This window comes from Mugil cephalus, chromosome 8 (assembly GCF_022458985.1).
Source record: "Mugil cephalus isolate CIBA_MC_2020 chromosome 8, CIBA_Mcephalus_1.1, whole genome shotgun sequence".
Lineage (NCBI taxonomy): Eukaryota > Metazoa > Chordata > Actinopteri > Mugiliformes > Mugilidae > Mugil > Mugil cephalus.
In genome coordinates, this window is record NC_061777.1 from 7,426,368 (window position 1) to 7,440,910 (window position 14,543).

General features: G+C 46.8%; 1 protein-coding gene across 6 annotated transcripts in view; it reads right to left on the reverse strand.

Moving 5' to 3' along the window:
* The window catches only part of LOC125011956 (rho guanine nucleotide exchange factor 28-like), a 36,782-nt gene that overhangs the window by 12,225 nt on the left and 10,014 nt on the right, over nucleotides 1–14,543 (reverse strand). For 3 of the 6 annotated variants that reach the window (XM_047591500.1, XM_047591502.1, XM_047591499.1), the window contains exons 7-16: nucleotides 14,145–14,346; nucleotides 13,810–13,885; nucleotides 12,518–12,564; nucleotides 11,907–11,994; nucleotides 4,105–4,226; nucleotides 3,578–3,954; nucleotides 2,371–2,545; nucleotides 1,431–1,542; nucleotides 1,083–1,163; nucleotides 305–347 (exon numbers count right to left, since the gene is read on the reverse strand). In XM_047591500.1, coding sequence (XP_047447456.1) covers nucleotides 305–347; nucleotides 1,083–1,163; nucleotides 1,431–1,542; nucleotides 2,371–2,545; nucleotides 3,578–3,954; nucleotides 4,105–4,226; nucleotides 11,907–11,994; nucleotides 12,518–12,564; nucleotides 13,810–13,885; nucleotides 14,145–14,346 — 1,323 coding nt within the window. Of the gene's footprint in view, nucleotides 1–304; nucleotides 348–1,082; nucleotides 1,164–1,430; nucleotides 1,543–2,370; nucleotides 2,546–3,577; nucleotides 3,955–4,104; nucleotides 4,227–8,394; nucleotides 8,646–11,906; nucleotides 11,995–12,517; nucleotides 12,565–13,809; nucleotides 13,886–14,144; nucleotides 14,347–14,543 lie in introns of those variants that run through there. The other 3 variants (XM_047591503.1, XM_047591501.1, XM_047591504.1) reach the window with 2 other exon arrangements.

Sequence of the window (14,543 nt, forward strand, 5' to 3'; positions counted from 1 at the left end):
CAGACGTACAAGAAAGCCTCGAGATGTGCTGTTTATTCAGGGTTATTTTGAGGTTGCAATCAGAGAAATATCCAGCAGGAAGTATGTCACATCCTGCACACTCAGATCCCAACCACAGGTTTAACATCGGAGACACACACACACACACACATACATACACATATAAACACATGTGGGGCCCTTTTATGCCAATCTGTAACCAGTGGTCAACACCGATGCCTAAAAAAAGGGAGGAACATCTGAGCAAGTTCTACACAATTGAGCGTGTCTTGCATGAGCTCATGAGATGACACAATGGTTTTACCTCTTTTCTCTGGGCGCCTCGGTCAGGTTGAACGCTTTCTGCTCTGTAACGTAGAGTAACAGCAAATGAGTGAGACAAAAAAAACAATCGTCCACGATTAAAACCGAGCAAGAAGCAAAGTTGTGGATTTCGGAAAAAGTCTGTGACCAGCAAACACCTACAGAGAAGGGACAAACAAAGTCTCAAAAGCCCTGAAAAAAAAAACTGAAAACAAGGAAGATGGAAAAAACCCACAGGGAAAGAAAAGTTTTTTACCCAAATGGAAGAACCAGAACCTCCAAAGCAGAAACAATGCTTGATGATATATCAGAGTTTTTTTTTCTTCTTCTTCCCCAAAGCCTCAGTCCTCTTCTGTTTTCTATTTTACAATATAACTTTCGGATTATTAACCATCAAGCTTTGCCGAAAATCTGCTTTTGATCACCAAAACAATTCAAAATATTGATGTTTAAACCCTTAACTGAGACAATGGTTTCAACCCATTACTCAACACCGAGGATTAAACCCTACCACGGATACGGAGCCGCACAATCTGGGCAACAATGAGAAACATCTCTTTTTCTTTTATATGAAACAAATTTGTGCAGTAAAACAAATTTTCAAGTGTTCAAATTAAGAAAAAAACAAAAAACTCAGATATGCCCTTAAATTGTGCAACTCTTGATAATCACCAGTCAGGCCCGTGGTTCACCCAAAAAAAAAAAAAAAAGACAGATTGAATTACTTTGACCAGCCAGCTGTGTCAAAGTTTCAGCTCGACGCCGTTTCTCGTACTTACTAACTTGGTTGAGGCGAGAGAGGGATTTAGAAAGAGACAGAGCCTGAAGTAGAGATCGGCCGCTGCTGCTGAAGGCGCCATCTACACGAGACAAAGCACGGCCTTAAACGCAGCACACGCGCATTTACTCACAAACACCCTCACGAATGGTGCCGTGCCAAAAAAAAGGGTTGACACTGAACCCGGCGCACGCTTCACAGAACTTGAGCTGATTTACGACACCTGTCCGGCCGTTCGCCTGTTACACATGTGGCACATTTGTCCATTCAGCTGGCTCCGAGGGGGAGTTTGGGGGGGGCGGGGGGTCACGGGGCAAAAAAGGGGCATAAGGGAGCAAAGTTCACTCACCTTCCGCCAGATCAGTGACAGTCGCGTCTCGGTTCAGCAGAGGCCGCGACGGCTTCGCTTTAGGCGAGGAGTAGGAGTAGGAGCGCAGGCGGACCTCGGCTTCCTCCGGGTTCTGGGTGAGAAAAAAAATAAAAAATCGGAGGGAACGGGTCAAACGGAGCAGTCATCAGCTGGAGTTTACATGACCAGCCCAGGGAACGGGAAAAACTGGAGAGCAGCAGAATTCTGTAGAGCTCACAGATCAGCCTATCAGTGCCTGCTGTCCACATTATTGAGCTGTTGACATTGTGATTAATGATTGTCTATAGGGCAGGCTGCGTCTGTTGCAGCGCGTGACGTTTTCCAATCACTTTTACTGTGATTATCCTGCTACAAAACTGTTAGGTGAATGAAAGCATTTGGAGATTTTGGACATAGTGGAAATGAGGGAAATTTGAAACTGGTAATATATACTCATAGCTCGTCCTTGTTTGGAATAAAGATGAACCAGGAGGAGAACGTCTGAGAGCAGTCAGGACACACTGATCAGGTATAACATTATGACCACCCTCCTAATATTGTGTAGGTCTCCCTTGTGCCTCTAACACAGTTGTAGCTCATCAGAGAATGGACATGGGTCTTCTGACCGACATCAGGTTCTGATGTTAGTGTGGATCTTTGGGTTCTACAGGTTGAGGAGAGGGGCCTCTGTGGGTCATCCCACAGATACTTGATCAGTTTGGATCTAGTGAATTTCCTGTTTTTTTTTTTGTTTTGTTTTGTTTTGTTTTACTTGTTCCCAAACTGTTTGTGTGTGTGTGCCTGGCCTGATTTGGGTGGGTGCTACATGTCCAAGTGAATGCCAGTATTGTTGCACTGTGTGTTGTACTTCTCCTGTGGGTGGTCATAATGTTATACTAGATCTGTGTATGATTCCACGCACGCAAAGGCGAAGGTGTACCTTGGTCGACTTGTGCGTGCTGTCGGAGAGCGTGCGATTAAAATCTGGCGACGCGTCGAAGGAGTCCCTCTCCTCTCCCGAGCTGGACTGCAGGATGGACTGCTGCTTCCGCGACGTGCAGGGGTAGGAATGTCCCAGTATGTCCTCCTCGCCGCTGTCACACTCTAGACTAGGGCTGTTTACACACACATAAACACACGCTCCTTGGTCACGATCAGCTCGCTAAACTATTCAGCTGTTTATTCAACATTGTGTTAAGACCATCTGGTAGACTTGAAGAATGCCAGCGGCAGCAAATTCACCGCATCAGGTTACTGCCGTGAGCCAGATCAGGCTACGGGACATTATTTTGATTTGTTCGGATTAAAGGCGGAAAAGCAAAGTCTGAAATAAAGCGGAAATGTCTGAGATGAAAAATGAGCTTTGAGCCACAAATAAACACATTTACAGCCTGGTTTTGGTCTCCCGCCGTATTGGAGTTAGTTTTTACATAGCTCACCTGTTTAAATTGTAATACAGCTTATGGGAAATTACAGGAATGGCTGTCGTGGTTTTAAATGTCACGGCTTTAGCAATCAGGTTTCCTTCAGTCTCCACAACTCCACTCACAGTCCAACTTTTTAAGCCATAAGCCAGGATGGTGTTGGACTGAACCATCCTGCTTCAGGAAACTTATAGGTTTTTTTTCCACATCTTTCTGTTTGGCTTACAAGTCTCACCAGCAAATAGCAAGTGGCAGATTTGAAACACCAGCGTATGTTATTTTGCAGATATCAGGGACAATGGCCCCGATGACCTCAGAATAACAAACGGACGGTCGTAAAAGACAAAAACTGCGCACCGCGTAGCCTTTTAGTAGCTTTTCGCCAGATCCTGCATCGGTGAGGAAGCTGGAAGGAATGTTCAGCAGCATCAACACGCAAACAACTCGATTGTATTCAGACTTCCCGTCATGTTCCACACCTTTACTCACGACAAGCACCGCGCTTGACGTCAAATAAATGGTTCTGCTAAAGGTGAACGCGAACGTTTCTGCAAGATGACACATTTCTAATGTCGGTGCGGTTTCAATATTCTGCTGCTCAGACTCATTTCAGAGTTTGTTCTCTTTTAAAAACTCAGTCAGTCATGAGCCAGTTGGATCTTGTTCCTTTAATAAAAAAGAGAAGAGCTCGTACTTAACTTAATTCATGCTAAAGCGCCCTACCTCAGGCCTCGGCTCGACTCCGTCAAGCTGCATCCTCTGCGACTCGTAGCGGGAGAGGCTGGGGAGCACGCCTGTCGCCTTTGTGCTCCCTCGAACAAACGGAGCGCCGAAGCCAGGGAAGAGGAAGGAAAAGACGGGGAGGAAGCGAAGGGACAGGGGGGAGACATGCGAGGGGAGAGCTCCCTGTGATTCTCCAGGCCCGGGCCTTGGACTCCCCTCTGCCTGTTATGGGGTGAGGGAGGGTACCGGCTCTGGGAGCAGTTCCCTGAATCGGGGGGGCTCATGGAGAAGGAATCCCAGCAAGAGCTGCCAACGCGGGACGGGGGGCTGACCTCTTCCTCTCCTGGAGAACGGTATTTAATGTCAGCGCCATCCACCTGGAACAGAAAAGTGAGAAAGCATTGAGAAGGAACCGTTCCACCAGCCGCTTCCAAGGAACATTTTAAATCGCCAATTCCTTTCTAAGCCAGTTTTGAATCTACTTACAGTGCATAGAAAGAAATACTGGTTTCCCCCCCTCAACTTACTTGGTCCACCAGCATGGCGTTAGCGTACACTTGGTCTTTGCCGTGTATCATTGCTGACAGCCTGGCAGCTGCGGCCAGAGTCGGGGATGAGGCCTGGCTCTCTCTTATGGACTGGCTTTTCTCTGCAGAGAGGGAAGGAGCCACAGGGAAAGAGAGGGGGGATTTTTCAATATTACATTCGGTTTCCACAGCAACGCCGAATAACTTCTCACAAACACGGGAAGTGACATAGACATCCTGGGCAGTTGCATGTCATTGTTCGGGACTGAGAGTCTCTGTACGAGCGCGTGCGTCCGTCTGAATGGCTCTTTGCGCTCACACGTGAATGGGCGGGCACTGGAGCTCTGAGTGGACGTCTATAGGCATGTTCCTTCCCCACCCTGCCTTCGATACGGCGGGCGAGTGGAAATAACTCCCGGTGAGTACACAGTAGCATTGAGAGGAACCCGTTCAGCACAGTGGAGTCACTGTGAGCGCTAGGACTGGCTTTGCTGTTAAACACGGGGAAAACACTCCCGCTCTCAAAACACGCACGGCTCCCTCTGGGACGCTGCTCTCAATGAAGCACACCCTCTGCACAACACAATCTCTCAGAATGCATTTCAGGCTAGAAAATAACATATGCGCGTAAACAAAGACGTTAAATGTTCCCAGTCGGAGCACACACGGCCGCAGACCTTTGATAAGACCTGATAATCTGCGCATAGTAGAGAAACTCAATAACTTTCAACTGCTGAGGAAGATCATGTGAAATGATCAAAAGATCCGAAACACTATTAACTGACCCTGACTGCTCAGCCATCTGTTGTTTTTGAGGTCAAAAATGAACTTTGATTCTTAAAAGGAACTGAATTCCAGCCATGAAAACCGACCAGTTTCCAGGTAACTTCAGCGTACAGTGTTTTCTGTCTGACTTTGTTCAGACAGAAAACTGGCATTTTGATTTACCTTCCATCTTTTTGCATCAGAGCAAAGGTACACTGCAGTCTGGTGAGACGCTTTTTACACTTCTACTCTAGAACGCTGAATCTTCACAGGTGTGCCTTTGATTTTCTAAAACAAAATTTGAACATTTCTGGTTATAAACCTCAAGTTACACCTGGCCAGTTATGTCTGGGCCACACAAAACTACATCGCCAAACTTTAATTAATTAACAACTACTCACAAATCCACCAACTCCCCCTCTGTTTTCCAGTGGAGTTTCTAAATGAGCACACAGAAACTGACTGTGGATTAATTCCGCTGCTCACAGGTTACAGCCGCGTTATGCATGCGAAGTCCAGCTGCAGCGCAGAATAAGCGATTTCACATTCGGCTGAACGTTCGACGAGAAGACAGAAAACCTTGGCTAACCAGAGGAGGCAGCCTCATTAGCTCGGTTATATTATTTTGCCCCTAATGACAGCCGCGCCTCAACATCGCAGAGTTATGCCTCTAACAATGGCAGCCTGGTAAAAACACTGTCTTTGGCACATCTCAACTCTTCAAGAGGTTATTAAAAAAAAAAAAAAAAAAAAAACGAGACTCAACAGTCTTCTTTAAAAACAAATTCATAGTTTATCCATCATTTCCAGGCCGCCAGCACCGCAGTGCAGGAGACGAGACGTCCAACATTCGCAACAGAGGATAAATCAGAGCAACAATTGGCTGTGCTTCCTGTAGGCAGTGAGTTCAATAAATTTGAGAGGCAACAGGGAATCAAGCAGACACTGATGAGTACACCAGATGATCCCTGTTACATCCACATCAACTGCAAATGAGTTAAATCAATTCGAGCTGCTGCAGGATGCACAGCGGCCACTCCACGCTAATTCTCCAAAGTTCTGAATTATGTCCCAAACACAAAAACATGAACATTTTACAACCTGTTCCTCTGTTGTTATATCCTCTTAGTTCCACATGAAAAAATTATACTGTACACGAACCTCGATCCAAATCCACGATACCTGCGCGAAGTCACGTTACACCTTCTAGTATGTACAACTGGATTAGTTTTAGTCCGACATTAAATCCTCCAAGAGGTTCAGATCCTGGATGTGGGTCAAAGTGCCGTTTGAAAGCAGATACCGTTTCATTTAAACCCGCTCCAGGGACTTGACAGACAGGCCTAATAGTTCAGGTTCTGGGCCAGGTCCAAAGCCACAGCTGGCTGCCAGGGGCTCAATCATTCACACACCTCTGACCCATAAACACTGCCTCAGTGAACATTACTGTCAGGCGGCATAATCTGTGTTTAACATTAGTTAACTGGGGGGAATAACAGAGAAGCAAGGAGCTCGCATTACTAACAAGTTAGAGCTGCACGGAATCAATCTTTCTGCCAGAGACGGTGTCTTTATCGCCGTGACAGAGGGCGCTGTCTGCAGGTCGCCACTTGAAAGAAACACAGAGCAGTGTGTGGGGCTATTTATATAGGATTTTCTTTTTCTTTTTTTTTTGTTCACACAGACGGTATATTTGGAGTGATGTGATATTCAGAGCATGTCCCCGAGTGAGAGCCGACCCTATACAGTAGCAGCGCCTGGAGCAGCAGAAGCAGCAGCATTAGCAGAGAGGGGAAAGAGAGGGACTCCACAGAAACTCAGACAAAGACAGCAGTCAGTGCCAGGTTTCCAGACCAGGGCAGTTAAACACAGAGAGTGACCCTTCAACCCATGCACACCCCTGGGAGGGAGAGATCGAGGAAGGAAGGACCGAGAGAGGGGGGAAGGCAGGGTTGTCACAAGGCCTCTTTCTCAAGGTTCACTCCGTTTTCGAAGCTGTGCGGCAGAACGTAAAACTGGAGATGAAATACATCACAATTACTAACTGTGTAAACACCTTACTTCATGCTGCCCCTTCTTTTATGATGTAGGGTTCTTTTTAAGCACCACGCTAAACAACTGTCACTTTGAGGCGAGCTGAGAGAAGTCAGGAATCAGAGCAGACAAAAGAGGCCAAGTCGAAAGTAATTACACAATTACCTTATAAAAAAAAAGTGGGGTAGGTAATTATTTAACTTAAGCGTCCAGGCTGTTTAAACCATTAAAGCAATTGTCCAACCAAAAATCCACAAGCCCCGCGCCGAGTTTTGACACCTGTGGTCAAACATCCCATTCCAAGCATCACATTCCCATTGTGTTTACATTTTAATGCGTCACCCCAGTCCAAGAGATCCAGGAAGAAGTCAGGCCGGAGCGAGGAGCGATCAGTTCTCAGGAAGAGGAGAAATAAACTCGCCGCGCCGCACACCTGAAATCACATTTCTCTTCGCAGGTGCATTGCGTTGCACCAGAGCTGACTTCTGAGGAACGTCTGAAACCCACTTGAAGAGTGCGGTTTAGGAGGTTTGAAGCAGGGCCTCTGTTCGTGCTCTTTCGGTGGAAGAGCACGGAGAGGCAGCGAGCGTGAAATTCGCCCCGCGTCAATCACAATTACGAAGCAATAACATGGATAATCTTGCAGGGATTTACGGTGGAAGATGGGGAAAAGATCGCTGGGGCTGAGCCATGACAGATCCCTGGCAGGAACACGATCTCTCTCTGTGGCTGTCTGAACCCTCTTACTCTCTCTCCCCAGCAAACACACAACGCACACATGCAAAGAACAGCTTAATAGCTGCGGTTTAATTGTGCACTATTTTAAGCAGCAAGTTTTAGCTCTCCCATGACAGCGACAGCAAAGCAACAAAGCTCTGCGCCAAGTTTAAACAGCAGTATTAACTTTAGTTTGGTTCAGATTTCACAATACATCGAGACAAACACGGAATTCCAGCTCATATTGGCACGTGAACGCACAAACTGAGCGGCGGGCCTCACTTTTACACTGAACCCCGGGCAGTCAAAATGTGGCACAACTCCTCAAAGATGTCGAAAGACTCAAAGCACTCAATCAGCTTCAAGTGGACATCTGACATTCCCCAACACACTGTCAGATATCAGGTTACATCACTGACAAACATGCAGTTATCTCACTCTGTCTGACTCGGCGCTGCAGTGGAGGCCCGTGAGTAAGTCTGCGTAATGGGAACAGTCTAATTTTAACTTTATTGTTCCACAGTGAGTGGTGAAGCATGTCTGCCAAGGGGGGCAGCTACAGCCTCGCGTTTGCCCTCTCCAACACAGAGCTGCTCCACAATCTGTGAGTAGGAAGCCAGAGCTAATCCGTCAAACGTCTGTCAAATATGAAAACACATCCCAAACGTCAAGGACTTTACTTCACTTTCTCGGTCGAGTCAAAAGTGAATCAGCCAGCACTCGTGACAACTATGACGGTAAAAGTGAGGAATTGTGTAATCGCCGCAGTGTCACCTTTTTTCCCCGTCTTCCTGCGCATCCTCATCTTGGGAAACGAAGGCCAGGAGTAGTTAAAAGGAGAGTCTGAGTCCGAATCCATGTTTTTTTCTGCGTTAAAGGAAATCTTCATCCAGGCAGCTGAGGGTGTTTGATGACTTGAACGAGCAGCTCCTCAAATTACATCCATCCCCGCACGGCTGAACCGACAGCGGACTAGCTGCAGCACCCGCTCTCCTTTCTCCAGAGCCCCGCTGTAGACACTGACACTTCAGGAGTGAGCCAGCATGTTCCCCTCTGTCCCCCCCCCCACCCTCCACCTCCCACTAACCACCCCTCCCCCTAAAATCCTCCCCTTCCCCCCTCCACAGCTCTGAACCAACTGTCCAGCAGAGCCGGGGACTGAACCCCTATCTTCTCCCTCTCCCTCTCTCTTTCTCTCTCTGGTCCTTTGTAAGTTTTCACGCCGTCGGCCGCTCTTCCCTGCCTTTCTGACTACTCTCCTCAAATCTGTGCCAACTTCTGGGACTCACTGAACCACCGCACGCAGTACAAGAGCGAAGAACGGGGGGGAGATCAACACATGCTGACAGGAGCAAAGGGGGGTGGGGAGGGAGGAGGAGGAGGAGGGTATCGATGGCCGGAAAGAGTGAGTGAAGGAGAAACAGAGAAAGACGAAGTCAAACATAGGAGGAGTGACTTCAGAGCCAACAGCGAAGACAAACACAAGGGCCAGACAGCGTTAACGGAGGTGAGTCTCGGTCGCAGGAGAAAAATCATTAACCCCGTGAGTTCATGATTGTCTACGGAGATATGCAGGGAGGCTTCAGACAGAGCTGCACGCTCTTCAGTTCGGACCAAATATTCACAACATCTGAAGAGAGTCCTTCTCAATCAGTCCATTCTCTGTTTCTCTATATTTTAGCATGTCAAAGCCAAGCTGAGGGAGAAGAGGGAGGGAGGGAGGGGAGCGGGCGGGTGGGTGTCTGGGGAGGAAGACTGCCAGGTCAGCAGCCTCACCATGGAGACAGCAGTGAGAGCTGCTGCTGCTGCTGCTGCTGCTGCTGCTGTTTTCTTCTTCCATGTTATTTCTTTCCTCCTACTTCTTCTCCTCCTCCATTTGCCACAGATTTCGAGTAAAGTTTGGGCGAAGGGGGATGATAAAGTGGGTTTAAGAGACGAATCAGACAATGCCACCGCGGAAAGAGGCCTGACAACGGTTTATAAACGCACATAAACGAAGGAATGTGGTTAAAAAAAAAAAGGATGGGTTTTGTAGGCAGAATATATTGAGGGAGGGCAGAAGAAAAAAAAAGAAAAAGAAGTACACTGCGACTATAGAAAGTAGCTTCTGTGCGTGCATGTGCATGAGGGGGGGGGGCGGAGGGTGTTGGCACTGTACTGGTGAAAATTAATGCCGCCTTTGTGGGGTCTGTGTGGGGTTTAATCCCCTTTTTCCGTTTGCCAATTAGATCCCTCAGTCGGGGTCGGAGACTCTCGTTGGGCGCTCCCGGCGTTGCACTTATCGCCTGTTGTCACCCAGCCAAACTATCCATATCATAAATCCCTTTCTCTCGCGCTCTCTCTCTCTCTCTCGTTTTCCCTCATTACGCACAAACACGCGGCATTTTAACACTCCTCCGCTCTCCTCTTCTCTCCCCAGGGATCTCAACGAGCCCCTGGAAAACTGCATTCAGCAAATCCCTGGCAACCCCCATTCAGCCACAAACACCCCCTTTTTTTTTTTTTCACTTCCCTATATACCCCTTGCCCCCTTTAGAGTGCTCTTCCCTACAGCATTCTTCCTCTCAAACGCACAAGTGAGCACACACACACACACAGACACACACAACCTTCCTTTCTTCAGACGCAGAGAGACGAGCTCCTCGGGGTGAAGTGGCCTTTGCTGTTTGTTCACTAAACTCACATTAAAACGCTGACCCGGGAGGAAGGGATGGGAGCAGGGGTGTGTACGTATGTGTATGTGTGTGTGTGTGTGTAGGTATTTGGGTGCAAGTGTGTGCTTTGGGTGGAGTATTTAAATATCGGGGGCAATAGCAGGGCAGAAGCGGGGGAGAAGGAAGAATATTTTTTCAAAAAAAACTGCAGAGAACAACCGCATCTCTCTTATGGGATTATTATACCATAAACACGCTAGATCCTTCTTTGGCAGTGAGGTCGGGTTTGTATATGAAACTACAGTAATGCCAAGGAAGTTACAGTAACTCGACGTGGAGGGGAGGAGGGATGACATCAAGCAGACAAAGGGGAACATGACGGCTACGTTCAAAATTCCACATCCCTTGCCGAGGCCCTGGCTGCACAAGTCCTGTGTGTCCATCTGATGACGCATTAGCGCCCGACTTAAGCAGCCATGTTGCATGTGTTAGCAAATACATTGGAATCACAACAAAAGCTCCACTGCTTTTCTAAAAAAAATGTAAAAGAAAAAAAAAAGAAAAGAAAAGAAAAAAAGCTGTCTGACGGCTCTGGAATGTCTGAAGAGGAATTTGAATTCTTCAAGGCTCAAATAAGCATTGTTATCCTGGAATAATGACACGCACAAAAAACTTGAGTCATTTCCAGTCTGAGCAGCCCTTTCTTTTTAAACGCGCCACTGAAGCGCAAACTCGAATAAAAACACTGTTTAGGTGACCGATATTATTTCACCCGAGCCGCAGAGGGCGTTTGACGGGGTCAAACGAGGTCACGGGGAGGCAGACATCTAGAGGGCTTTCAGAGAAAATCCCCAGCAAAGCCAGCGGACACACATGTGCAAACACGCACACCGAGTACAAAAAAATGACTAAACCATTTAGCATGGAAAACTACACCAGCCACAGGACGTTAAGATTGCAGATGTCCAGTGCCAAGTGTTATAAAGCCCGAAGCCTCAGCTTGTAACCGCAGCATTCTTACACTGAGGCATCAGTCTGCTCTGCAGCAATATAAAGCAATTATTAACCCACAGGATGTTCTTCCTCTCAAATCCTTCTCTTTCCGTCCAGAAACAGATCAGAGTGAAGCCACCTCCGGCTACCTAGTCAGAACCCCGGTCCATGTCTGTTCTCGTGTCATAGCACGGGACGCGGGGACATCTCAGGGTGAGAAGCAGGAGCGTAGCCTACATGTCCCGTTAAAAGACCCCTCCCCAGTGCCACAACTGTAAACACAATGTGACTGGAGAGAGACGGGAGGCGGGGTGGGGGGTGGGGGGGCAAGATGAGCCAAACAGGGTTGAAATGTGATTCTATAGTCAGCAGGGATCGTACACAAGCATTAGATTCGAGTTCCAAGTTCTGTTCAGGAAAGGAAATGCTTCCTGCTCCTGGACTCACTTAATGATCTGAAGTTACTTGGATGACGTCCTACGAACATAACGCCACCTAAAACAACAATGATCAGTTTCAGTCTGCACAGAACATGATCTACAGCTGGGGCACCGCAAGCTCTAAAATTAAAACCATATCTCTAAAAACAGGCTTCTGTGAGAGAGCTGCTCCGAGGGCAAGTCAGAAAGAAGTCCTTACCAGAATCAGATGGCTCGTCCTCTTCGTCGACCTCGTTCAGGCAAAACATCAGCGGCTCCCCGTAGTCCTCCGCGAAGAAACTGGGAACCTTTAATGTTTACACAGGGAGACTTTAACTTCGCGCTACGAGCAGCTGAACTAAGTACAAAAACATAAGTGTCTGACGAGCGTGTGTGAGAAAGATCAATTTAGTAGCCATCTGTATCACATTAAACAGGCCCTACTGGATCACCAGAATCATGTGCACACGCCACACCTCTCAATACATGAAACGCACGTTTGACCTTTCACAAAGTCAGCCATTCAGTGGCATGTGCAAGGTGCCAACTCTAGCACCTTAACAATAACAAGGAAACAACGTCAGGCATTGAGCTGCGGGCTCTAGCAATGAGCACAGTTCGCCACTAGGTGGTGCAAATGTTCACGGAGACATAAAGGATATTTTTAAGTGAAACCTACTTCTAGAAAATAGATCAAAGCACAAATTAATGAGATTAAGCTGCTTAAACACCAGTGCTAGGTTACAGTATGAGTAAAATATAATCATATTTTAGTCTACATATGTATATGATTATGAGAAAATGCGTAAGTGTCCTGCATCAAACACTTACATTTTCTTCGACTGCAGAGTTTCCTCCATTTATGTCAGGGTACAGTGCTGAAAGAAAGGAGAAGATATGTTCATATTCAGCCATTAAACTTCAAAAGAAACCCAAGCGAGCGCAGATGTTCGTCCATTTTTAACAGCGGCATGCAGCGTCTTATTTTTGTTTTCTCTTCGCAACCTCAGGGGGGATTTTTTTTACAGCGTGGCCCACGTCTAATCTCTCCATTGATTTAACTACCATGTGCATCCCAGATCAAAGGGCACGGTGTACGATCCTTCACCAGCAACAAGGCAGCGACACGCAGAAATTAGTGCTTGGGTGGCTTCATTAGTGGCCCGGGGTCATGTAAAAATATAAAGGCAGGAAATGTAGGAGGAGGAAGTCCTTGAGACCCATAAAGGGATAGAGGAGCTGTGAGGGAAAGTCAGAGAGACAAGAAAGGAAGCTGGGAAAACGAGAAAAACATGGACAGAAAAGAGAACGTTCAATATTTATGAGAAAGCGCCGCTGAGGTCTGATGCCGTGATACCAGCTCACTCAAAAGTTGCACCAGCAAAGGGAGAAGAGCTTCAGACACAAGGAGAGCTCCCTCCTGATGTAATACTTTGTAACACTGATGTAATTTAATTTGGCTAACTAGTGCATTTCTGATCATGTGTGGCTCTTTTTGGTGTCTCCAAAAATGTCCCAAATGCTATTGGATGGAATTCGGCATGATTCCCAGAAGCCAAAATCCTACCAGCTCCCCAGACCTTTCCTCTAGCACCCCCAGCTGGTCAAAATGAGACATCATGTACAGTTACTTGATGGACTGACACAGAATGCAGATGATTTATCCAAACTTCGAAGAATGAATTGTTGTAACTCAGTAGTCTCTGATCCCCAAACTTTTCTCATCTCATCGCAGGCGTACTTGTTCAGTAGATGTACCTGCTGAAATTGTACCTTTAAAGATATTTCCCTGTAAAACTTTACTTTGAGGCCTTTACTTTCTATTTCCTGATTGACTGACATGCATCAGTGAGGCAGGATAAATAGCAATCTAGTAAAACCTGTTCCCAGATATCTCACTAACCATCTATTTAACAAATAATTTGCAAATTCTAGTCACAACTTCTCCCTCTAGCTTATCTGCTCCTTTTATTTATTTGTTCATTTATTATTTCCCACAAGCTTGCAGTACCTCTAACATCCCAGAGGAGGGCAGTCAACTTTGCTGAGCGTGTGAAAGAAGCCACAGGATCAATAACAAACAAACTGTGTCAAGTAAAATGGCAAATCATTGCAAATCATACCGTTGTCTGCAGGATCGTCCACTAGTTCTTCCTTCTCTAAGACGGTCTCCACTTGTTCCCTCCTTAGTGCTTTGATCTGAGGGACCAAAAGTTTTGTTATATTAAAAAAAAATTAAATAAAAATACATGAAACTAATGTCAATAAACTAAGAAGGGACTAGTTTTGGTTTTGGATCGCTCACTTAAATCCACAGCTGTATTTCTAGGTAGCTGAAGCACAGAAAAACAATACCGCTCCTCTTCAGACATCTGTGATTATTTTGCTGATTCAACAACCAGTTCTGTGTAAACGTTACAGATGGTATCTACGCATACTTTTGATAACTCCTGCTCACCTCCCTGAGGAAGTCCTCATCTCTGAGTCGGTCTCTGAGAAGCAGGATGTCGGCGTGCCGGCTCTCCTCCGAGGTCCACCTCAGGTTTTGTCTGACGGTCAGAGTCAGGTTCCCGGTGTCATGACAGAACCTCAGCAAGCGGGACCGGTCTGCCCACACCTGGGACAGACCTGCTGGAGGCGTGGCCAGAGGGTTGGGAGGACTGCGGCACAACCGGAGGGTTGGTTAGTCAGACTCATTAGGCATGAGGGTTGATCCTCTGAGAGATTACTGCTTTTATTATGTGAGTAAAGACGTATTGTTTGAACCACAAGGACATTGAATTACTAGGTATCTACAAGCACTGTCATCTGTAATGTTTACTGTTGCCTCAGGGCAGGTGATGGCTTTCTAGTTTCT